This window comes from Rhinatrema bivittatum, chromosome 1 (genome assembly GCF_901001135.1).
Source record: "Rhinatrema bivittatum chromosome 1, aRhiBiv1.1, whole genome shotgun sequence".
NCBI classification, from domain to species: domain Eukaryota; kingdom Metazoa; phylum Chordata; class Amphibia; order Gymnophiona; family Rhinatrematidae; genus Rhinatrema; species Rhinatrema bivittatum.
This window is the reverse complement of record NC_042615.1, coordinates 344,017,262-344,043,107: the sequence shown is the minus strand read 5'-3', so window position 1 is coordinate 344,043,107 and position 25,846 is coordinate 344,017,262. Positions and strand designations below refer to the sequence as shown.

Genomic DNA, 25,846 nt, shown 5'->3' with positions numbered 1-25,846 from the left:
GAGTATTAGCAGGTGTAAAAATACGTAAGATAAAAAATGTTCACACGTAACTGTCTTAAAAAAAAATTCTTTATTCTGCTTTTACAAAATAAAAATACCCAAAACTAAAGGTCCAGAAACAAATGGATGATTACTTGGTAACTAAAGAAAGAAAAAAGAAAAATCATGCAAATTACAATCAAAAGTAAGTATCCATAATTTGACCACCAATGGGGAGAAAAAAGAGGCAAAAAACAATAGGTAAATGGAGAAATTTACAATATTATTAAGTTAGGATTATTATTTTGTGGTACAGCTTCCCTAAGAGGGATTCTATTTTGCTAGGAGCCCTCTAGTTGTGCAGGCACGAAGAAAACATAATTGACTCCTTTAAATTTAATAGAACATTTACAGAGAAATTGTAAGAGAAAAATGGCTCTCAGAGCTAGGACTCTGTCTAAACTGAAGGAACAACTTTCTCTTTGTTGCGTTTCCTTAGCAACTTCAGAAAAAATTGCAGTTCTTTGCCCCAGAAACATCTCATCTTTTAATCGAAAGAATAACTTGAGTCTCCATTGCCTGTCTGGTTCCATGGCAAAACTAACTAATAATGTGGCCCTCTCCTTAGAGTCCTCTGATTTCTGTTATAAAATACCAGTGAGGTCTAAATATCATGCCTCAGGTTTTCCAGATTTGAAATAGACTGCCCAACTCCTCGCATTGGCAAATAAAATGCCTTAGCCACCAGAGGAACAGACTTTTTTGACACTTTGAATAATTCAATATGGAGTTTTTTTTAGCATCTCAAGAGGTGATATTAAGGGGCTTTTAGGGAAAGTAAGAAAGCAAAGATTTAATCTTCTAGAGTAATTATCTAACTGTTCAAACTTGCGATGGATCTCCTGATTATGTTTAATCAGAGCCAAACTAGACTCATACAAACTCTTAGTTGACTTTTCCACTTGATCTAGTTTCCTATCACTGTCCTAAATATATTAAGAAGGCTCATTAGTTGTATTCATCAATATGTAAACTGAGATCAACATTATATCCATCTTAGAAGTCAAATTCTTCTCTAGTCCTGTAATAGCTGACCAAAATCTTGTTAGGATTTGTAGATATGTGGGCCCCTGGGCTGAGGTGAGAGTTGGAACTGCCCAGAGGGAGGAGCCCTGTGAGCCTCACCATCGGGAGGTGAGGTCTCAGTGACAGACACAGTTATAGAGTCTTTATTGAGAGATAGAGAGACACTACCCAAGGAGCAGGGAGTGCAGGAGAAAGTCTCAGAGTCTGTGCAGTGGGGTATAGCCGGAGGGAATACCTCTGTAGTGAAGAGATGGCAATGGTCTGCAGAGCAGGATACACCGATGAGGTTCCTTGGTAGAGATGATACTGAGGTGGTCCATGGAACAGGATACTCCAGTGAGGGTTCCTTAGTAGAGGTGACACGGTAGTGGCCAGCAGTGCGGGATACACTGATGAGGGTTCCTCACTAGCGATGACATGGTAGTGGCCCGCAGTGCAGGGTACACCAATGAGGGTTCCACACTAGAGATGATACGGTAGTGGTCCACAGTACGGGGCATACCAATGAAAGTTCTTCACTAGAGATGGTTACAGTAAAGGTCCACAGGATGCAGGTTCCAAGAGAAACCCCGGGGAACAGGGTAGATAGCAGTCCAAGGCATTAGGCCCTCCGAGGAGTGGATAGCCAGAGACGAGGAAAGGGCCCTCGAGGAGTGGGTACCCAGAGCGTCTTACGCCAAAGAGTCAGCAACAGGAACGGGAAGTCAATAGTGAGAGAAGTGGATTCAGCAATGAGGGAACTTGTTGCCAAGTCGTCAGTAGGCAGGGTCAGCCGGCTTAAGTATCCTGGTGGAATGACGTCATCCGGAGGGGATGCCCCCAAGGTTCCCGCCATGACGTGTGAGCACACCTAGGAGATTCCAAGGGCAAGATGGCGATTGTCAACATCCGTGCCGTCCAGAGAGGCTGGGAGTGGTAGGCAGGCCGGCAATAGCTGGCGGAGACCACAAGTCTTCCCAACGGAGTCAATGCTGTGTTAAAAGAGATGAGCAAGAGCGGTCACAGCCGTCTGCGACCCTGACTCAAAAGCACAGATGCACTTGGCTTATTTACTATTATTTACTATCAGATTTTCATTTGTTAAGACCTCCCCACTGGGGGCTGAGGGACTTGCAGGATCAACATCCAAAGAGGTCCCAGACCCTGGTCTTAAACTAGCCTCAGCTCCAGCAGGTGTAAAAATCTTAGACTTGGGAGTCAAGGAGACCGAAGTCTCTGCTTGCACAGTAAAAAAATTGCCTAGCTCAAAGGCTCCTTTCCCCGGTACCTTGTTGTTGAACAAGGTTGAAGTCCTCCAAGATGGGTTGTGAAAAGGTAGCAGATACAATTTGGGGGAAAGCAGTTTGATCCCTTCCTCTTCTTACCCATTAATTCAGAGGGTCCAACAAATCTCGAGTGACATTCAATCAGCCAAACTGCTCCCAGAGGCACGGCCCTTTGGCATGTAGTAGTGTACCACCAGAACGCTACTTTTATTGTTGAAGTTGGTACGCAGAAGTGACTTTGGGGGAGGAGCACTGCACACACCACCAAGACAGCCCAGCTGATGGAGCAGGGCTCACCACTTCTCCCCAAATTGCTCTCTCCTATGTAAGTAACTTTTAAAACTGCAACTTACACGTGTAATGGTTGGCCTCATCCGTGAATGCCCTTAGTCTACCCTTTTTCACATGTGTAAATGTGCATATAAAAGTGAACATACGTGCATATTTTGGACTCATAAAATATGGAAAATGTGAGTAGAGGCTATCATATATGTGTATGTGTTAGTTTTTATGCACATACGGGCTAATTTAAAAAACCCAGTGCGTGCAAATTCCGGCAGAAACACACATGGCCGGGCTGAGCGCATGTGCTGAGTGCATTTTCTAAACGGCCTGGCCATGCATATATCTGTCAATAAGCGCAGAAGAGCCAAGGTTTAGAAAAGGGGCAGGCCGGCAGCTGGCCAGGATAGCGTCATTTTGCGCTATCCCAGGGAAGCACACGCTGGTACCTGACCGGCTCGCACAACTTACTTCTGCTCCTTACAGCGCATGTTATAAAATCGCCATGTGCATGTGTGAGCCCTGGGAACCGCGTGCACATGGACGCATACATGCTTCTTTGAAAATCTACCTCATAATGTTTTGAAAATTCATCTTCAAATGATTACAATATGCAAAAAGAGTCAAATATAGAGTAAATATATAGAAAAATATATTTAAAAAATTATAATAATTCTTCAAAGAGTAAAAGATTCCAGCCTGGTAACACAGACTATGCAGCCCTTACTGATCCAATTTAAAAACAGTCTATCTAGGCCCTTTGTCACTATCTTGAAGATGGTCAATATGCAAAAAGAGTCAAATATAGAGTAAATATATAGAAAAATATTTAAAAAAATTATAATAATTCTTCAAAGAGTAAAAGATTCCAGCCTGGTAACACAGACTATGCAGCCCTTACTGATCCAATTTAAAAACAGTCTATCTAGTAGGGATGTGAATCGTTTTTTGACGATTTAAAATATCGTCCGATATATTTTAAATCATCAAAAAATCGTTAGGGCCACGATACAATACCAATTCCCCCGATTTATCGTTAAAAAATCGTAAATCGGGGGAAGGGGGAGGGCAGGAAAACTGGCACACTAAAACCCCCTAAAACCCACCCCCGACCCTTTAAATTAAATCCCCCCACCCTCCCGAACCCCCCCCCCCCAATGCTTTAAATTACCTGGGGATCCGGCGGTGGTCCAGAACGGCGGCGGTCCGGAACGGCCCCCTCAATAGAATCGTGTTGTCTTCAGCCGGCGCCATTTTTCAAAATGGCCACCGCAAAATGGCGGCGGCCACAGACAAAAATGATTCGACGGAGGAGGTCGTTCCGGACCCCCGCTGGACTTTTGGCAAGTCTTGTGGGGGTCAGGAGGCCCCCCCAAGCTGGCCAAAAGTTTCCTGGGAGTCCAGCGGGGTTCCGGGAGCGATTTCTCGCCGCAAATCGTTTTCGTACGGAAAATGGCGCCGGCAGGAGATCGACTGCAGGAGGTCATTCAGCGGGGGTTCCGGACCGCCGCTGAACGACCTCCTGCACTCGATCTCCTGCCGGCGCCATTTTCCGTACGAAAACGATTTGCGGCGAGAAATCTCTCCCGGAACCCCGCTGGACTCCCAGGAAACTTTTAGCCAGCTTGGGGGGGCCTCCTGACACCCACAAGACTTGCCAAAAGTCCAGCGGGGGTCCGGAACGACCTCCTCCGTCGAATCATTTTTGTCTATGGCCGCCATTTTGCGGCGGCCATTTTGAAAAATGGCGCCGGCTGAAGACAACACGATTCTATTGAGGGGGCCGTTCCGGACCGCCGCCGTTCTGGACCACCGCCGGATCCCCAGGTAATTTAAAGCATTGGGGGGGGGGGGTTCGGGAGGGTGGGGGATTTAATTTAAAGGGTCGGGGTGGGTTTTAGGGGGGTTTAGTGTGCCGGCTCACGATTTTAACGATTTTTCACGATAGTTTACACACCCAAACGGCAACAATACGATTCCCTCCCCCTCCCAGCCGAAATCGATCGTTAAGACGATCGAGGACACGATTCACATCTCTACTATCTAGGCCCTTTGTCACTATCTTGAAGATGGTAAAAAAAATGTAACTGAAGTTAATGATCATTTATTATAATGTTTCTCAATTCTTTAAGTAGCAAGAATCCCTGAACTTCAGAAAATTTGGAGAAGTGTCCCCAGTGGGAGGGATGAACCCAATGTCGTGCTTTGCATGCTAGCCAAATTTTTAAATCACAAAAAAAATAGCACTTAAATAATTTAACTTCTGGGTCAAAAGATAAACAACAAAGTAAGGAAAGCAATGTCCCTGGTCATTTATTTCAAAATTCTAGCAAGTAAATTTATGTAGAAAAGTTTTTTATGTTCATAGGACCACTGCTACATCAGCTAATATACCGTATGTATGCTGAATATTAACTGGTTCCACTTTTATATTCTTTTTTACGTTTTTAGAGTATGCAAATAAAATTTATCACGTAAATTTAGCACTCTTGTGGAAACAGCCCTGACTCGGGGCAAGGAAAGCGAGTAAGATACCCAATGCAATAAACAATATCATTACTTAGCTTTGTATATCAAGAATAGAAGCAACTCCAACATGGATCCATTTTTGGAAAAGTGTTTGCTTAAGAGGGATTTAAGTCTTTTAGGGGGTCATTTATCAAAGTGTTTTATGGCATTTTCGCATGCGTTAAGGCATTTCCACATACGAAAAACGCCTTTAACGCATGTGAAAATGACTTATCACATGTGAAAACCACCATAACACATGGTGCGATGCAAATTAGGAAAGGGGAGGAGATTGGGGTGAGATTTCTGGTCAAGTGTGCTGGCTTGCAATTTGCAAAGCCATATCACACAGTTTTAACTCAGGAATTAACTACACCTTTTTCATTTGTGTTAAGCTGTGTGATATGGCTTTATTGCACTTTGCAATGTTTTTGCAAATAGCATTTTTACTATTTTAAGCTGCTGAGGGGTGGAGAGAGTACAAGAGAGGTAGCCTAGCTATAACACCCTTATAGTACGTAGGTATTTATACCTCTATATGAGGCCCACCTACTACCTCGCGGTGAGGTTTAGGTAGTAGTGTAGGGGTTAGGGGCCACTTTGACATTCAGAGTGAGACATACGAACAGAACAGTACACTCTGGTGAAAATATGATGCCCTTTGGAGTGAGGAAACTCACCCAAAGATGAGATTTGTACAATGTTCTCTCAACCTATGTTGATGGACTCTCTACCTGGGTAACATCAAGCTAGGTTGACAGAACAATGTACAAATCTCATCTTTGGGGACATCAAATCTTCTCCAGAGTGTACCGTTGTGTTCATATGTCTCATTCTGCATGTCAAAAGGGCCCCTAACCCATACACTACTACCTAAACCTCACCTCAATGTACTATAAGGGCCCTATAACTAGAGTCTCTCTCTCTCTCTCTCTCCCAGTGGTTGTTGGTAGGAATTGCAACAATTGTGGTACTTACTACAAAGTGTGAAAAAGGTATCACACTCTGCAGTAATACTTATGTGAAGTGCTAAGATAGCCTATTTATCACAAAGTGCACTATTACCATAAAACACACCCCTTTTTTCTATCACACATGATATTTAGTGCATTTTGATAAATCCAGGCCTTAAAGCATTCACACATAGTGGCAGTAGTGAAACAAACGTCATGATTTGACTTTGCTGAGTCTATAGAATTGTCTACCTCCTGGGCAGATTTGACTGTGGCTTCTAAGAAGTTGGTATATGCAGAAATGCATCAAGCTACCATGATTTAGTACATTAAACAGCAAATTATTCCATGAGGTTTGCCTATGCAAAAGGAACCTCTGGTATTTCAAGAAGACCAGGATTTTATTTCCAAATGGATTGCAATCCTAAATAAGTGTACTTTAGACTTGATGCTACTGGTCCTTTAGCTCAGTTCAAGAACCAATTGAAGAAATTTAAAATACTAAAGTTTTGTAGAGATGAGCAAGACTATAAGATTAATCAAGTCTATTTTTGAAGACATAAGAGGGACACCCATCAACGCCCATGAGTTACTTTCGAAGTAAATCAGAAGATTCTCATAGTAGCAGTGATGAAGACAAACAACTCCCAAGTAGTCAACATTTTTTAGCCCACAACTGGGGAAGGGGGGGGGGGGGGAGGGGGACACAACTCCCTTCCCAGACAGCCAGGGAGAGGATATAATTTTCCCTGTTTTCCGGATTGGGGAGGTCCTACTATGTGGACCCAGCACAGTCATCAACAACGGTAATTATTCTAACAGATATTTCTTTATCTATAGATACAATGAATGCTCTGCACAAAGGCCTTTCATTTGTACTGGCTAGCCATGATAATCGTTTTCAGTGTCGTATGGATGTGTATAGATTTTTTAGATCTTTACAGATCCGGCTATATTCTGATCACCAAATGGAAAGTCCCTTAGATACATCAGTTTTATCTCCTAAGTCACACTGAATTCCACCAGGTCCTGTCAACCTGCATATTGTCAAATATATGAATTAGTACTTTGAGATTTAGAATCTCTGGAACAATCTACAAGCAAATATAGAAAGGGGATGGCAAGAGACTGGTCAGTTTCTCAGCATCAGATGCTAGCTGCCTTATCTTCCAATTCAGACATTGTCATAAAGCCTGCTGACAAAGGGGGTGCTATAATGTTGCAAAGTCAAGCTGAATATTTAAGTGAAATTGAGCACCAATTGAATGATTCTATTTATTACAAATCACTCAGTAAAGATCCAACTGTTACATTACAGACATGAATAGTTCAGTTAGTTGAACATGGCGCTCAAATTGGTATTCTCACATTAAGGGAATCTCATGCCTTGAAGGTAGCTAAACCCATTGCCCCTGTATTTTATACAGTCCCTAAAATTCATAAGAATTTAGAACAACCACCAGGTCGCCCGATAGTGTCTGGATGGGGTTCAGTTTTAGAACCTCTTTCCATTTCTTTTGGACCATTTTTTAATGGTTCAGGCAAGATTGTTCCTCCAAGATACATCTCACATATTTTCGCTCTTAGAAGACATTTCTATGTAGCCTGAAGATTGACTGCTAGTTACTCTGGACATCAAGGCCCTTTATACTAATATTCCATAAACAGAGGCATTGGCTTTGATTACTGACATTTTGGATTCCCGTCCCAGACCTCATCGTGTCCCTACCTGCTTTTTGGAACATATGGCCGAATTGGTATTAAATAACAATTAATTTTTGTTTGCCTCACCTTATACCTTCAAATTCAAGGTGTAGCGATAGGGGCCACTGTAGCCCCTGATATTGCTAATTGGTATGTGACACATTTTGAGGAGAAGTTTTTATATGATTTGGCATGGTTTCAATCTATTCTGTTATGGCGGCAATACACAGATGATATTTTTTTCATTGAACATCTAATGCAGCACAGTTGGAAGTATTGCATTTTCCATGAATTATCTTTGTTCAAAGATTTCATTTTTGGATATTACTATCATTAAGGACATCTAATGCAGCACAGTTGGAAGTGTTAAATGTTCCATGAATTATCATTGTTCAAAGATTTCATTTTTGGATATTACTATCATTAAGGACAATGGCAGAATCACAACTACTTTATTTAGGAAGAGTACAGATCATATTCAGTTATCTTATTCAAGCTATCATCCAAAGAGACTAAAGGATAGCCTACCAGTTAGTCAGTTCCTCTGATTAAAACAGACCTGCTCCTCAACCAGGGAATTTAAATTACAGTCTGAAGACATGTTCCAACAGTTCTTACAACATGGTTATCCTAGGTCTCATTAAGGTGTATAAAAGTGCCCTATTTGCCAACCATTCTCTTTTATTATCTTATAAAGCTAAAAACCTTGATTCTCAACTAACTTGTGTGTTACGCTTCACAGACTGTGCCAAAGATGTAGTGAATATTTTGTGATCGCACTGGCAGTTCTTTTATTACATTCAATTTTTACAAATTTTCTGAAAATATCATGTTCTCAAGGCTGCAACATCAGGGCATGGTGTTGCATTCAGATTTTAACGTTTCAAGCTGTGTTCAACCCATGTTATCGCACCAAGGGCATTCTCCCTGTGGCTCTTGCAATATGTGCTCTCTTTCTTTTTCTGGCACTGTATGGGAACACACTAAGGGGGTCATTTTCTATAGCTTTCACACACGATAGCTAGATCAGGACGGAGTTGTCACTGGAAGGGGAGGAGTCGGGGTGGCACCGGGGCGGACGCGGCTAAGACAGCGCTGACAGCGAAAAGTTAAGGACCCTTATCGCCGTCGGTAAGGCGCCCAATAGCACCACCTTTCACGGTGGCGCTATTGGTTTGCGAAAGCCGGCATTGATTGCACCGCGGTGGTGTGATCGCTGCCGGCTTTCGCAGGCCCGCCCCCTGCTCCCCGGTACCGCGCGATTCACTAAGGCCAGTGATTTTAGAAAATCCAGGCCTAAGTCACATCGTAAGATTAAACTTCATTCAAATACCAACTGTTTGTCACAAATAGTAGTTTACCTTATACAGTGCCCTTGCAATCTCATTTATGTGGGTCATACAAAACGGAGCATTAAGGTTAGACTTATTGAACAAAGGAGCTACATTACTACTTCTAAAACCTTAGCTCCCTTGGTTTCTCACTATATTCAATGTTCATATCAGTTTCATGACTTAAAATGGATTGTTTTGTAGCAATTACAACTTCCTCATCGTGGGGGAGATTTACAAGTGTTACTTAATAAAAAAAAGAACAGTTCTGGATTTTTCTTTTGGGTTCTGTAGCCTCACAGGGTCTCAACGAGATCATAAATTGGTATTCTTTAATCTAGCCCATGGCGGCATGAACTGACTTCATGTCCTGTTTCCTTTTTATGCTCACTGGTTTCCTCCATGTTTTACAGAGACTGCTGATACACTGAGCAATTTGAGGACTTAAGACAAGTGAGCACTTTAAAGGACTTAAATCCCCTGAAGCAGACATTTTTCGAAACATGGATCCATGTCGGGAATGCTTCTATTTTTTATATACTAACCTAAGTAATGCTATTTTTTGTAATTGTTCGTTGCATTGGGTATCTTGCTCACTTTCCATGCCTCGAGTCAGGGCTGGTTCCATATGAGCTCTAAACTGAAAGATACATTTTATTTGTATTCTCTGAAAAATGTCAAAAAAATATATAAAAGTGGACCCAGTTAATATTCAGCATACATATAGTATGCTGATGTTGTGGCAATCCTACAAACATAAAAAATGTTTCTACTTAAATATGCTCGCCAGTGTTTTGAAATAAATGATGAGAGACATTACTTTCCTTACTTTATAGCCAAATTTTTAACTATAGTTTTTTGTTGTGTGGAGAAGGGGAGGCCCCAACACAACACCTTCTGCTCTGCCGTCCACAAAAATGGGATTTGCAGCCACAACATAACAACTCCTACTCCCTACATAATCACTCCACTACTCCCTCTTTTGCCCCACCCCAAAACCCTCTCTTCCCACTGCCCAGCATCAGTATTCTCCCAATCCTCGCTTTCCCTCTGCACACTACACCCAGCAGCTTCACCTCTCTATTTTTCAGTCCCTCCACTCCCATACCCCTTGGCTAAGAGGCGGCCACTGAACATTGCTGTATATTCAGCAGCCACCACTTAGCTGGATAAGTCTGATTTATCCAGCTAAGTAGCATTTCAATATCGGGCTCCCCATTAATTGGTTGTACTATCTTTTATTGGTCCAATTTAAGAACCCAAAGATGTTGTGCCACACGAGTTTTGAAGCCACACAGGTCCCTTCATCCAATGTAACTCTACACATCACCTTCTAAAGACTTCTTTTGTTGGCATTCCCACCCTGCTGCGATCTCAAGATGGAAATGCTTCCTTCCTTTTGCCCTGCAATTGCTGAGGCTGACTAGCATGCCACAAAGATCTCTGTGGCAACTAAGGAGTCTTGGGGAACTGAGGCCAAGTGATGCTGCTTTGGGCAGAATAAAAGAAAAATGCTTTAAGTGTTAAATAATCCAAATCAGGGATATATGAGGCAACCAATGAAGTTCTTTTTCATTCTTGTAATTTGTTACTTCCCATGAGTGCTCTGCCAGATCTGATTACCACTTCTATGAGTCTAGGACTTATTGTGACTGATGTTTGCAGGTAGCCTTAATTAAAAGTCTCCCTAAATCTCATACTTTTGCCACTCTCTATCAGATAAAATCCTGTTCTGGAAGAACCATGTCTGTGATGTAACTGGGAGGAGACTGAAGCCCATTGATAAGAGCTTTCCAAATTGTTTAACCAGGGCCTGTTATATAGAACCAGTTAATTAAACACTATAAATGGACAGCATTGTGCACCCTGAATGTGCAGTTTGCTGCACAGTGCCACCAGTGTCTCAGATTCAAGGATGAGCTTATTTGTGGTTAGTGCCACAAAATTCCTGTTTCAGGATTCTTGGTGTACAGAGCAGCTCTCTTCTCTGTAAAGACAATTTGTATTTGATATATATTGTGCTTTTTCAGGCACTTTAAAGCAGAATATATTCAGGTACTGCAGAGGTATTCCCCTGTCTGCAGAGGGCCAGTGTACTAAAGTGTGCTAATGCTTTAATAAGTGTTAATGCTCATTAAATGCACTGCTAGTGTGGTGAGCAGCACTTTTAATGTGAATACATCAGCTTGCAATAGGTTTAAGGTGATATGTATGCTAATGGGATAATGAGATGCAAAACCATGCAAAAAAGCGCATTGTCTATTTGCTCAATGAAGGAGTATGCGTGCAAACTGTCTCACAGGCACATTAACCCAAAACTACACCTCAGAGGAGAATAATTACACTTTTTGCAATACCTCCACTGGCTTCCAATACACTTTAGAATCCTCCACAAGAGTCTCACCATCATCCACAAAACCCTTCATAACCAAAACATCCAGTAGCTGGAGAACTCCCTACACTATCCTCTCATCTAACAGACCCAAGAGAACGGCTTACAAAGGAACCCTCTACACTCCTCCCCTCCAAACTTACCCAGCACATAGCCACTAAAGAACGGGCTCCCCTCCAAACTTACCCGGCACATAGCCACTAAAGAACGGGCCCCCCTCCAAACTTACCCGGCACATAGCCACTAAAGAACGGGCTCCCCTCCAAACTTACCCAGCACATAGCCACTAAAGAACGGGCCCCCCTCCAAACTTACCCAGCACATAGCCACTAAAGAACGGGCCCCCCTCCAAACTTACCCAGCACATAGCCACTAAAGAACGGGCCCCCCTCCAAACTTACCCAGCACATAGCCACTAAAGAACGGGCTCCCCTCCAAACTTACCCAGCACATAGCCACTAAAGAACGGGCTCCCCTCCAAACTTACCCAGCACATAGCCACTAAAGAACGGGCCCCCCTCCAAACTTACCCAGCACATAGCCACTAAAGAACGGGCTCCCCTCCAAACTTACCCAGCACATAGCCACTAAAGAACGGACCCCCCTCCAAACTTACCCAGCACATAGCCACTAAAGAACGGGCCCCCCTCCAAACTTACCCAGCACATAGCCACTAAAGAACGGGCTCCCCTCCAAACTTACCCAGCACATAGCCACTAAAGAACGGGCCCCCCTCCAAACTTACCCAGCACATAGCCACTAAAGAACGGGCCCCCCTCCAAACTTACCCAGCACATAGCCACTAAAGAACGGGCTCCCCTCCAAACTTACCCAGCACATAGCCACTAAAGAACGGGCTCCCCTCCAAACTTACCCAGCACATAGCCACTAAAGAACGGGCTCCCCTCCAAACTTACCCAGCACATAGCCACTAAAGAACGGGCTCCCCTCCAAACTTACCCAGCACATAGCCACTAAAGAACGGGCTCCCCTCCAAACTTACCCAGCACATAGCCACTAAAGAACGGGCTCCCCTCCAAACTTACCCAGCACATAGCCACTAAAGAACGGGCTCCCCTCCAAACTTACCCAGCACATAGCCACTAAAGAACGGGCTCCCCTCCAAACTTACCCAGCACATAGCCACTAAAGAACGGGCTCCCCTCCAAACTTACCCAGCACATAGCCACTAAAGAACGGGCCCCCCTCCAAACTTACCCAGCACATAGCCACTAAAGAACGGGCCCCCCTCCAAACTTACCCAGCACATAGCCACTAAAGAACGGGCTCCCCTCCAAACTTACCCAGCACATAGCCACTAAAGAACGGGCTCCCCTCCAAACTTACCCAGCACATAGCCACTAAAGAACGGGCTCCCCTCCAAACTTACCCGGCACATAGCCACTAAAGAACGGGCTCCCCTCCAAACTTACCCAGCACATAGCCACTAAAGAACGGGCTCCCCTCCAAACTTACCCAGCACATAGCCACTAAAGAACGGGCCCCCCTCCAAACTTACCCAGCACATAGCCACTAAAGAACGGGCTCCCCTCCAAACTTACCCAGCACATAGCCACTAAAGAACGGGCCCCCCTCCAAACTTACCCAGCACATAGCCACTAAAGAACGGGCCCCCCTCCAAACTTACCCAGCACATAGCCACTAAAGAACGGGCTCCCCTCCAAACTTACCCAGCACATAGCCACTAAAGAACGGGCCCTGTCCATTGCTGGACCAACCCTTTGGAATTCTATGCCCCCCTACCTATGCCAAGAACACTGTACCCAAACCTTTAAAAAAAAAACCCCTTAAAACCTGGCTCTTCTCTCAGGCCTTCATTTAATCTCGGCTACATCTTAGCCACCTCCTCCCCTGCAGACTGTATATACTGTAAATAATGGTTATTTTAACGTAAACAAGTGTTAACATTCAATTTTGTTACCATACTTCGCATGCATCTGACTTTGCTACTTCAGCCCTTTCTCCCCTCAGTTCCAGCTCCCTTTCCTTAGCTCCCTCTCTTAACATGCAATTTCTTATTTCCTAAAGTTATTGTAAACTGATGTGATATTCTCTTGAAGGTCGGTATAGAAAAGTCCTAAATAAATAATAGCTGAGCGCAAAATGTGCGTCTGAGATGCACACTTTTTTTTTTTTGCATGCAGACTGACTGAGTAATTTGCATGTGATGAGCGCTACTGCATTCACTCCGCGTCCGACGCGGGTTAAATAGGCGCTAATCCCCTTATTACATTAGGGGTAGATTAGCGCCTATTTAACCTGCGGAGTGCAGGTTGTACAGTGCGCTCGGCTGAGTGCACTGCATTGCATCAGCCCCAATAGTAGCTGTGATATGCATTCAGTACAGCTATATTGCAACACACTGAAAGCAGTAACTATAGGTATGCTGCTCCCACACTGTATGCTTGCATTGCACAAGAGAAGCTAGGGCTCTTTGGCTTTGGATGAATGGCACTGGGAGAAAGTAGTGGTTCACTTTGGCAGCACAGCTGTAAGGCCACTGATAATCTCCCATATCAATACATTTCCCACTTAGCTGCCACACTGCCTCATAAGTATGTATGTCTCTGCCTGTGTGGCACAGTGGCTAAGCTACATAAGAACATTGAGAACATAAGAACATAAGATATGCCATACTGGGTCAGACCAAGGGTCCATCAAGTCCAGTATCCTGTTTCCAGCAGTGGCCAATCCAAGTCACAACAACCTGGCAAGTTCCCAAACATTAGATAAATCACAAACTACCAATGCTTATTAATTACCGTAATAGCAGTTTATGGATTTTTTCTCTAGGAACTTGTTCAAACCTTTTTTAAACCCAGTTACACTAACTGCTGTAACCACATCCTCTGGCAATGAATTCCAGAGCTTAACTACGCACTGAGTAAAAAATAATTTTCTTTGGTTTGTTTTAAATGAGCTACTTGCTAACTTCATGGAGTACCCCCTATTCCTTCTATTATCTGAGAGAGTAAATAACCAATTTACATTAACTTGTTCAACTCCTTTCATGATTTTGTAGACTTCTATCATATCGTCCCTCAGTTGTCTCTTCTCCAAACTGAACAGCCCTAACTTCTTTAGCCTTTCCTCATAGGGCAGCTGTTCCATACCCCTTATCATTTTGGTCATCCTTCTTTTCAGAATTGCATACAGAATTCACCATGGAGCGATACAGAGGCATTATGACATTTTCCATTTTAGTCACCATTCCCTTCCTAATATTTCCCAACATTCTGTTTGCTTTTTTGATCGACACAGCACACTGAGCCGACAATTTCAATGTATTATCCACTATGACACCTAGATCTCTTTCCTGGGTGGTAACAACCAAGATAGAACCTAACATTGAGTAACTACAGCAAAGGCTATTTTTCCTTCTATGCATCACTTTGCACTTGTCCACGTTAAATTTCATCTGCTATTTGGAAGCCCAATCTTCCAGTCTCGCAATGTCCTCCTGCAATTCATCACAATCCGTTTGAGATTTAACTACTCTGAATACTTTTGCGTCATCCACAAATTTGATCACCTCATTCAGTAGAGAAAGTACATGCAGATCTCTCTCATGATTATTCATTGTGGATAGCCTGAAAATGAGGTCTGTTTGTGACTCTTCAGGGTCTGAGTTGGCCATCCATGCACTATTCTATTCCTCTATACCTCTATGCCTCGGGCAGGCGTAACTTGTAAAATAAAGGTGGGGGGGAATTGGTTAGGGCTGGGGGTGAGTTAGATAGGGAAATAAAGGGGAAGGTAGGGAGTCCAGAAGGAAAGTTCCCTCCGAGTCCGGAAGGAAAGTTCCCTCCGAGGCTGCTCTGATTTCAGAGTGGCCTAGGAGGGAACAGAGAATGGCTGCACGCCGACCCTGTATTTTACAACATGCGCGTGGCAGCGCACGCATGTTATAAAATTGGGAGTAGATTTGTTCGTGCCAGGTTGCGCAAACAAATCTGCTCCCGCGTGCACCTTTTAAAATCTACCCCTCTATGTATCAATATTCAAAAGTTGCCTGTTTATCTAAGTTAGCCAGATAGACATATCTGACTAACTTAGATGGGTTATTCAAGAGCATGGCTATGCTACTGAACATCCACAAACAAATCGCTATGTAAATGGATAAATATTATCCATCTAAGTTTAAACCTGCTATTGAGCAGGTCTAACTTAGGTGGATAAGTTATCTGTCTAAGGCTGAAGATCACTACTTAGACAGATAACTTATCAGGCTAAGTAGCGCCACCCCGATCCGTCCATTTCCCACCCCCAAATTGAATGGCTAAAAGATAGCCAGATAAGTCATTTATCCGGCTATTTACCAGCTGAATATCGGGCCCTATGGGGTTTTAGTCATCCGCATGACTTCCTGCTCTGCCATTGCACATGTGCTTTTCCAAGATCTAAAGGAAGCAATTTACAAAATTACTCACAAAAATGTAAAGCCCATGAGTACTTTTACCCATTAATTTTGTATCTCTTTAGAAAAAGAAAGTACGCACATACTTGAAAACTGCCCCAGGAAAAAATAGCTGCAGAGATCTGCACCTGCTTTTTCTGTGGGTAATTTTTCCTTTCAAACAATGTGCATAGATTTGAAAATCTCCCCTGGCCTACCCAAACCCCCAAGTATGCCAACATTTTGCATGCACGTTATTGATCTCCACGTGTAGTTTTAGCCAGATAAGGACTGGGCAATTTTCAGATCGCCATTTTGCCTGGGAAAAATCTGTATTTACCCTGCTAAGTAGTGGGTAAATGGCTTCTGAAAATTGTTCTTCTCAACTATATTGATCAGTTCTATCTTGATGAACACTAAAATAAAAACAAAGAAGTTACTGCCCTTTTAAAAGCCAACTTTGGAATCTGGCATTACAGAGATATCATGTTAAGTTAAATTTACATTTAAAGAAACATGGTTATAAAGAAAGAGGTCATAATAGCTTTTGAAAAAGCATGGTATCAAATCACTAAACCTTAAAAAAATCAAATTATGTAAAATGGCACACAATTAAAAGCAGCGCATTCTGTAACAAAATAGTTGCTTACATGGCTTGCTGATGTCTCGCGACTCCAAATTATAGATGTCAAAGAAACTTCCATTCTCAAAACATTATGGAGGTAATTTTCAAAAGGATTTATGCTCGTAAAACTGGGCTTCATGCGCGTAAATGGGCTTTTGAAAATTGCTACGATATATGCTATTTTATGCGCGTTACTTCTTTGAACATTCACTCCTAAATATAATAAAACAAAATTATTAGGTAGATTTAGGAATTGTACATGTTTGTTTCATGTATTACCTCCATTAAGTCTTCAAAAGATGGGTAAATTTGCAAAACAGAAAGTAATATACCATACAGCTTAATTTAAGCAACAAAATAAAAGAGAACTAGAAGATATAATCCTGGTCAGTTTTCTGTTCAAATTGTTCAATTATTATTTATGAGCTGGTCAGTTCATTTTTACTCATATCCTTGTCCAACTGCTATATTGTTTTTAAAGAAAGCCTGTAATATCTATATATACTATATGAAGAAAAATACCCCAATGAAGCTGTAACAAATGGCACAAGGATACAGTCCCTTCCTGGAAAAAGGATTTTGTGGCGAACCATTTCTCCCATAATGCATCCCACAGACCATATATCCACTAGAGTGGCAAAGATGGGAAAATAAAAATGTAGAGTGAGAAAAAGCAAAGTTAATTATACAATTCATTCTGAAAAGATGGAACAAAGCAAGCCGATCAGAAAAACGCAATACGCTAAATCTCTTCAACAAAATAAAAAAAAACAAAAATAGTGAGCATCAGACATTATAATAAGTACTAAATCTAAAATACATGTAGACTGTTTCATTTATGTAATTTTTCTTTTCAGAATAGATTTATACAATACCTACATGGTATTTGAAAATGTATGTGTCTTAGAGATTCGTCAAATGATTTGAAATTACACCCATACCCAGGTATTCACCTGCAGGTTAATGTTATTGAATTAGGATTACAGATCATGACAACAACAACTTAGGGAATTGGGGGAATAAGGGATAGTCACCTATTCCATCCATGACTTTATGATTTATTTCTTGGAATCTTATTCATATGATACAAACAACCCTACTTTTAAGGTCACTTCCAGATCATCATTTCTGTCCTATCTCTAGAATGTATTACTAGAAAAGGAAGTAAACTGTATCACTGAGCCCAATTCAGGCTCCAAGGACTATCCTGTCCCCTGATAGAAGGGACATTGGCAGATTCAAATTTTTCCTGGATTTGCATCAGCCCACTAGTTTCAATCAGGCCCACAGTGTTGGGTAATAATGTTTTTTAAGGGTTCTAGCATGCTGCAATGATTGCTGACCACTGAGAAAGTCTCAATTTGCTACTGGACTGCATCCATCAGGAAACATATTATTTACGGTTTCCGTTCAACATGGTCATAAGAACTCCCTTCAGCTCACTTATGTAGATATGTAATCAAGCGATCTTCTTAAACATACATAAATCATGAAGACTAGACTACAACATGTGTATGATTATCACTATCCTAAAGACTTGCAGACATCTCATATATGCTTGCTAGACAACTCCATTCTGTGAGTGCCAGATGTGAGGCAGGATTTCAGTACATCAAAGTCAGATAATACCTTAACTTCGTACCTTAAAGGGTGTTCTTAGGACTTCCATGAATACAGCTCATAAAGGGGCAAAAATAACATTTATTTTTTTTTTTTGTTTGCTGCCTTTCTTACTGTGATTTTACAGTCCTCCTCACTAACTAGAAGGCTGATGTACTAACAGGAGAAACAATGTGAGGCCTATTTACTTTTTTGCATGTACTATTTATCTACCGACACTCTTGTGCAAACAAGCCCAGTAGAAAAATAACATGCTCATGGTGGAAATACAACAAACATATATGAAATATCTGAATCCTCATAGCCTCAGATACATAATCAGATTTCTGATTGCTCCAGACAAGAACATGCACTACGGCTTTTCTCCCATCTTATGTCTATGAGAAACATTTTTAGTATACTGCACAGCACCCCATGTGACTGAAAATGGAAAGGATGAATTATTATCCTCTTGAAAGTGCTATGAGACTATGAGCGCTGTCAACCGACATGAAGCCTTTAAGGGAACTTTGAGCCAGTTATCAATCACTGTTGCTAAGCATTTTACAATATGAACTCGTAAATTGTGTACTGACAGAATTAAGTTCATAAGTTCTATAGCATTTATTCAAGGGAGTTTGACTCACAGCATCCCTGCTGGTGTGGGATTAGTTTAGTTTCTTTATACAGAAGATAAGTTAGCAGATAAGGAAATGCTGAGGATAGGATACACACTGGTCTCCTGTTGCTGCTTCAGCCACCTCATGCTGAGGGTACATATTACAGAGTTATTGCTGAACTACATTACCAGCTACACGTGTCAACAGTGCACATTTATACCGCATTTTACAGCTGCCTTGTGTACCACAGCAATTTCTGTTAGTGCAGTAGCAGATGTGCACCTGGATGGTGCATGGTATAAATCCAAGTTACCTTTTCAGTTCAAGTCTTTAGAGTACCCTTCACTATATATATTGTGTGTGAGAGAGAGAAAGAGAAAGAATGTCCTTATTCCATACATCTTTTGATGAAAAACACTCCTGGCTGTTCAAATTCATACTTGCTAAGGAGTCACAGTCCTACCGTTTTCCTTGTATCCCATTCCCAGGATGACTTCTGGTGCTCTGTAATAACGCGTCACTACATAAGGAGTCATCATAAAACTAGTGCCTGCCGTCCTGGCCAGTCCAAAGTCCAAGATCTTCAATGTGCAGTCCGACTTTACCACAATATTACTGGGTTTTAAATCCTGCAGAAAAAAAAAATTAAGTTTAAAAAATGCCCTAACTATGTAGCACATAAAAAAATACTGACATTAATATTCAGAAAAAGCTGCAAGTCTTAGCAAATTCTTTGTCATTGAGTTCTTTTCAAACATGTCCTTGAAAATCCCTGAGGAAACAAGAATTTGAACATTGTAGAAAGCTATGTCTTGGTAAAAATGTTAAAAAAACCAAAACGTAGAGCCTATTATATCAGACCACAGAGTTATAGGTCAAGAGAAATATAAGCCTGTAAACCTTTCCTTCAGGAAAAGTAAATAATGAACAATCCTCAAACCTGGAGTCCCCTTACCCTGTGAATGATTCCAGCAGAATGAAGGTGCTTGATGCCACAAAGCATTTGGTACAGCAAGTAAGACATTCGCTCATGGTCCAGCTCCATTTGAATAACCTGGCACAAGTTGGCATCCATTAACTCCATCACCAGGTAGCTGGAGAAGAAAGAAACAACGCACAGTTATCACCGGCTCCAGAGGAAGCCAGCTAAGTTTGTGTTTATTTTTGTCACCCCTGATGCAGGATTGCCAGAACAACATCTACTGTCGGGGATTTTTTACTTGCACACAAGAAAATGTAACAAACAGCAGTTGATTTGTAACCTTCAGTCACTGGTGGGCGTTCCCCTAAGTTTGACCGGGGTGCATGACTGAGAAGGCCAGGCTGTTTGTGCAAGCCTAATATGTTCTCTCGTTAAGACTTAACATTTTTCTGGCATGCTGGCACCTCTTGATGTTCATAGGGATGGTAATTTTAAAACCGGTGCGCAGGCGCACACTGGCGTGCAGATGTTGGCCCGCGCCCAGACATGCGGCACTTTTATGACTTGTGCACGTGTATGCACGCATGTTATAAAACAGCCTGGCCACGTGCAGATATGTGCCAAATTTTTAGCGGGCATGCAAAGCCCGCTTCTACCGCGCAGGTCGGGGGATTTTAAAAGGAGTGCACCCCACGCCATTGCCAGTTTACAAGTTCGTCCACGGTTCACCCAGTTGATAGCTAAGTCCTCCAACCCCCCCCCCCCCCCCCCGATTTGATAGCCCACACTCCCCCCAGTTACCCCAGACCTTTTAAACCCCTCAGAAATGGCTCGATCCTTTTAAGACTTACACATCATCCCCAACAGCTTTTAAACTAGAACAAAGGGGAAAGCCGACAGTCGCTCAGCAGCGCATGGTTCGGAGAGATGTATCTTTAAAGGATACTAATGATGCATTAGAATTAGGGCATCCCGACAGTGAGGTTCCAATAATTAGAAAAGTAGTCCAAGTGCCTGTAACTAAAAACTCACCTGAGCTAAAAAATTCTAACTTATCCCTATCAATTAAAAAGCAGAATAAAAATACAAACAAAAAACAAACTTTGAAATGTTTGTATGCTAATGCCAGAAGTCTAAGAAGTAAGATGGGAGAATTAGAATGTATAGCAGTAAATGATGACATAGACTTAATTGGCATCTCAGAGACATGGTGGAAAGAGGATAACCAATGGGACAGTGCTATACCGGGGTACAAATTATATCGCAATGACAGAGAGGAGCAGTCGGGAGGAGGTGTGGCGCTTTATGTCCGGGATGGCATAGAGTCCAACAGGATAAACATCCTGCATGAGACTAAATACAAAATTGAATCTTTATGGGTAGAAATCCCTTGTGTATCAGGGAAGACTACAGTGATAGGGGTATACTACCGTCCACCTGGTCAAGATGGTGAGATGGACAGTGAAATGCTAAGAGAAATTAGGGAAGCTAACCAAATTGGTAGTGCAGTAATAATGGGAGACTTCAATTACCCCAATATAGACTGGGTAAATGTATCATCGGGTCACGCTAGAGAGATAACGTTCCTGGATGGAATAAATGATAGCTTTATGGAGCAATTGGTTCAGGAACCGACGAGAGAGGGAGCAATTTTAGATCTAATTCTCAGTGGAGCACAGGACTTGGTGAGAGAGGTAACGGTGGTGGGGCCGCTTGGCAATAGTGATCATAATATGATCAAATTTGATTTAATGACTGGAAAAGGAACAGTGTGCAAATCCAAGGCTCTCATGCTAAACTTTCAAAAGGGAAACTTTGATAAAATGAGAAAAATTGTTAGAAAAAAACTGAAAGGAGCAGCTACAAAAGTAAAAAATGTCCAAGAGGCGTGGTCATTGTTAAAAAATACCATTCTAGAAGCACAGTCCAGATGTATTCCACACATTAAGAAAGGTGGAAAGAAGGCAAAACGATTACCGGCATGGTTAAAAGGGGAGGTGAAAGAAGCTATTTTAGCCAAAAGATCTTCATTCAAAAATTGGAAGAAGGATCCAACAGAAGAAAATAGGATAAAGCATAAACATTGGCAAGTTAAATGTAAGACATTGATAAGACAGGCTAAGAGAGAATTTGAAAAGAAGTTGGCTGTAGAGGCAAAAACTCACAGTAAAAACTTTTTTAAATATATCCAAAGCAGAAAGCCTGTGAGGGAGTCAGTTGGACCGTTAGATGATCGAGGGGTTAAAGGGGCACTTAGAGAAGATAAGGCCATCGCGGAAAGATTAAATGATTTCTTTGCTTCGGTGTTTACTGAAGAGGATGTTGCGGAGGTACCCATAATGGAGAAGGTTTTCATGGGTAATGATTCAGATGGACTGAATCAAATCACGGTGAACCTAGAAGATGTGGTAGGCCTGATTGACAAACTGAAGAGTAGTAAATCACCTGGACCGGATGGTATACACCCCAGAGTTCTGAAGGAACTAAAAAATGAAATTTCAGACCTATTAGTAAAAATTTGTAACTTATCATTAAAATCATCCATTGTACCTGAAGACTGGAGGATAGCAAATGTAACCCCAATATTTAAAAAGGGCTCCAGGGGCGATCCGAGAAACTACAGACCGGTTAGCCTGACTTCAGTGCCAGGAAAAATAGTGGAAAGTGTTCTAAACATCAAAATCACAGAACATATAGAAAGACATGGTTTAATGGAACAAAGTCAGCATGGCTTTACCCAGGGCAAGTCTTGCCTCACAAATCTGCTTCACTTTTTTGAAGGAGTTAATAAACATGTGGATAAAGGTGAACCGGTAGATATAGTATACTTGGATTTTCAGAAGGCGTTTGACAAAGTTCCTCATGAGAGGCTTCTAGGAAAAGTAAAAAGTCATGGGATAGGTGGCGATGTCCTTTCATGGATTGCAAACTGGCTAAAAGACAGGAAACAGAGAGTAGGATTAAATGGGCAATTTTCTCAGTGGAAGGGAGTGGACAGTGGAGTGCCTCAGGGATCTGTATTGGGACCCTTACTGTTCAATATATTTATAAATGATCTGGAAAGAAATACGACGAGTGAGATAATCAAATTTGCAGATGACACAAAATTGTTCAGAGTAGTTAAATCACAAGCAGATTGTGATAAATTGCAGGAAGACCTTGTGAGACTGGAAAATTGGGCATCCAAATGGCAGATGAAATTTAATGTGGATAAGTGCAAGGTGATGCATATAGGGAAAAATAACCCATGCTATAATTACACGATGTTGGGTTCCAGATTACGTGCTACAACCGAAGAAAGAGATCTAGGTGTCATAGTGGATAACACATTGAAATCATCAGTTCAGTGTGCTGCGGCAGTCAAAAAAGCAAACAGAATGTTGGGAATTATTAGAAAAGGAATGATGAATAAAACGGAAAATGTCATAATGCCTCTGTATCGCTCCATGGTGAGACCGCACCTTGAATACTGTGTACAATTCTGGTCGACGCATCTCAAAAAAGATATAATTGCGATGGAGAAGGTACAGAGAAGGGCTACCAAAATGATAAGGGGAATGGAACAACTCCCCTATGAGGAAAGACTAAAGAGGTTAGGACTTTTCAGCTTGGAGAAGAGACGACTGAGGGGGGATATGATAGAGGTGTTTAAAATCATGAGAGGTCTAGAACGGGTAGATGTGAATCGGTTATTTACTCTTTCGGATAGTAGAAAGACTAGGGGACACTCCATGAAGTTAGCATGGGGCACATTTAAAACTAATCGGAGAAAGTTCTTTTTTACTCAACGCACAATTAAACTCTGGAATTTGTTGCCAGAGAATGTGGTTCGTGCAGTTAGTATAGCTGTGTTTAAAAAAAGATTGGATAAGTTCTTGGAGGAGAAGTCCATTACCTGCTATTAAGTTCACTTAGAGAATAGCCACTGCCATTAGCAATGGTTACATGGAATAGACTTAGTTTTTGGGTACTTGCCAGGTTCTTATGGCCTGGATTGGCCACTGTTGGAAACAGGATGCTGGGCTTGATGGACCCTTGGTCTGACCCAGTATGGCATTTTCTTATGTTCTTATGTTCTTAACAGAGGTAAAGTTACGCAGCAGGGAGACCTTGTCGCACGCCGGGGCGCGCGCTTACAATGCGCATCTCTTGGGCAGGACCAAAAAAAAAAAAAAATGCCCTGACCGGACCACGTCCCACCCCTTTTGGAAACTTCTAAGATGTGCGCACTGCACTGTGGCATTTAGGCGAATATCTGGGTGCTTTTTAAAATACGGTCGGCACACGCGAGCCCGACTTCTTCGCGCATCCCCTAACTGATGCACTTGCCGGGCTTTTAAAATTCACCTTTATATGTGGTTGGTACCTTAGGAAACATTTTTGTTACACTATTTCTTATTGTTATCCAAAAGAGGAATGGCGTGTTTAATATGCCTGAATTTTGACTTTCAAAGATTACAAAAACTACAAGTCAAAATATTCCAACAGAGCTTTGACTTTTTAGTTCTAAGGGTACCGCAGAAAACAGGAAAACATCTAATACTAAAAGACTGTGAGCAGTACGGCTTCCAGGAACCTGGGTTCATTGATTAGGACATGTAATCAGGCTAAATGATAGATATAGCGTGACTTTCCTACAGGCTGTGATTGTTAAGTGGAAGAGAAGCCTTGCGGTTAGACCAGCAGGCTCCGAACCAGAAAAGGAAAGGTTCAAATCCTGCTGACACTCCCTGTGACCTGGGGACAGGAAAATGTATACTGTGCCTGCAAGAACCCATCTCAAGCTACAAATGAAATACAAATTCTAGCACTTTTATGATGGAATAGATCATAATCAAAATACTGATGTGACAAAGTCCATTACTCTTTTGTTAGATATATACAGCAAACATGGCTTATTCCATTCTAAACTTGTCTTAAAGTATAAGGTGGTTTATTTTTTATACTTAATTCTCTACTTTTACAGTTAGATAGCTGCATAGTTTTTAGGTTAGAGAAAGACCAAAGGTCTACCAAGCCCATACATTTTATTTATTTTATTTATTTTATTTAGCGTTTTTTATATACCGAGGTATAGCAGAGTTGCCTTCACTCCGGTTTACATTATAACAAACTGTTACATTGAAATTTTGAGATTACAATAAACAGACTGAGAACTGACATATAAAATTAGTCTAAACAAAAACAGGATATACCAAACTTTAGGTATACTGAAAAACAGGGTTCATAGATAATAAGAGATATCTATAGTTAGGAAGTAGGATAAATTGTCCAATCAGCAGACTGATAGTTATGAGATCAAGAGTTTGAGCTGTCAGTAAGAGATTGGCTTAGAAGCCAGGATTTTAGGTCTTTTTTAAAAGATTTAGGGTTTTCTTGATCAGCGAGGTACTGAGGTAGTGAGTTCCATAACTTTGGGCCGATGATGGAGATGGCTCTATTTCTGGTGGAAGAGAGTTTGGCGTGAGAAAGAGATGGAATCACTAGTTGTAGTTTACTAGTTGTTATTATAGTTTAATAGCTTTCCCTATACGGTAATTCAGGGAAATAAGTTAAATTTATCACACTGAAAACAAAAAGATCTGAAAGTGATTTCAGATATGGGGTGAAATAAACACATCAGTTAAGATTAGTCTGACCCATTCTCTATTACTGTTTAGTATCTTAGGTCAGACTTAACTGTTTTAGTCCTGGCCCAGAATATATGAGTTGGCTTCTATTTTCATAGGGGTTGATTTTAAAAAGCCTGCGCTTGCATCCATGTGCGCACGGTTCCCGGCGCACGCACGTTATAAAATACAATTCCCACGTGCACATGCGTGCCAGATTTTAAAATTCATGCACGCATATGGGGGCCGGTTTCCTCTAATGAACACAACGGGGGGGGGGGGGGGGGAATATTAGAAAGAAATGTACTCCAATGCAACAGGGCCTTCCCCAGTTCCCTTCCAGTCGCTCCAGTTCTCTACCCTATCCTTCCTCCCTCTTCCCCTCTCCTCCCCAACCCTACACTAATGCTACCTATTCCCAATTTTTTATTTTTATACTTACTGCTCCTCAGGGGGTCGATTTTAAGAGCTGCGCACACATGGACACGCCGATTTTATAACATGTGTGCACCAGCGCGTAAGGTTATAAAATGCGATAGCCTCGCGCACATGCG

At 41.8% G+C, this 25,846-nt stretch overlaps 1 protein-coding gene across 5 annotated transcripts in view; it reads right to left on the bottom strand.

Moving 5' to 3' along the window:
- MAPK10 (mitogen-activated protein kinase 10) overlaps nt 1-25,846 on the bottom strand; it is a 475,339-nt gene that overhangs the window by 111,135 nt on the left and 338,358 nt on the right. For 4 of the 5 annotated variants that reach the window (XM_029599243.1, XM_029599225.1, XM_029599251.1 and 1 more), the window contains exons 6-8: nt 19,717-19,855; nt 19,225-19,390; nt 17,099-17,170 (exon numbers count right to left, since the gene is read on the bottom strand). In XM_029599243.1, the coding sequence (XP_029455103.1) occupies nt 17,099-17,170; nt 19,225-19,390; nt 19,717-19,855 (377 nt within the window). The remainder of the gene's footprint in view (nt 1-17,098; nt 17,171-19,224; nt 19,391-19,716; nt 19,856-25,846) is intronic. The other variant, XM_029599259.1, reaches the window with a different exon arrangement.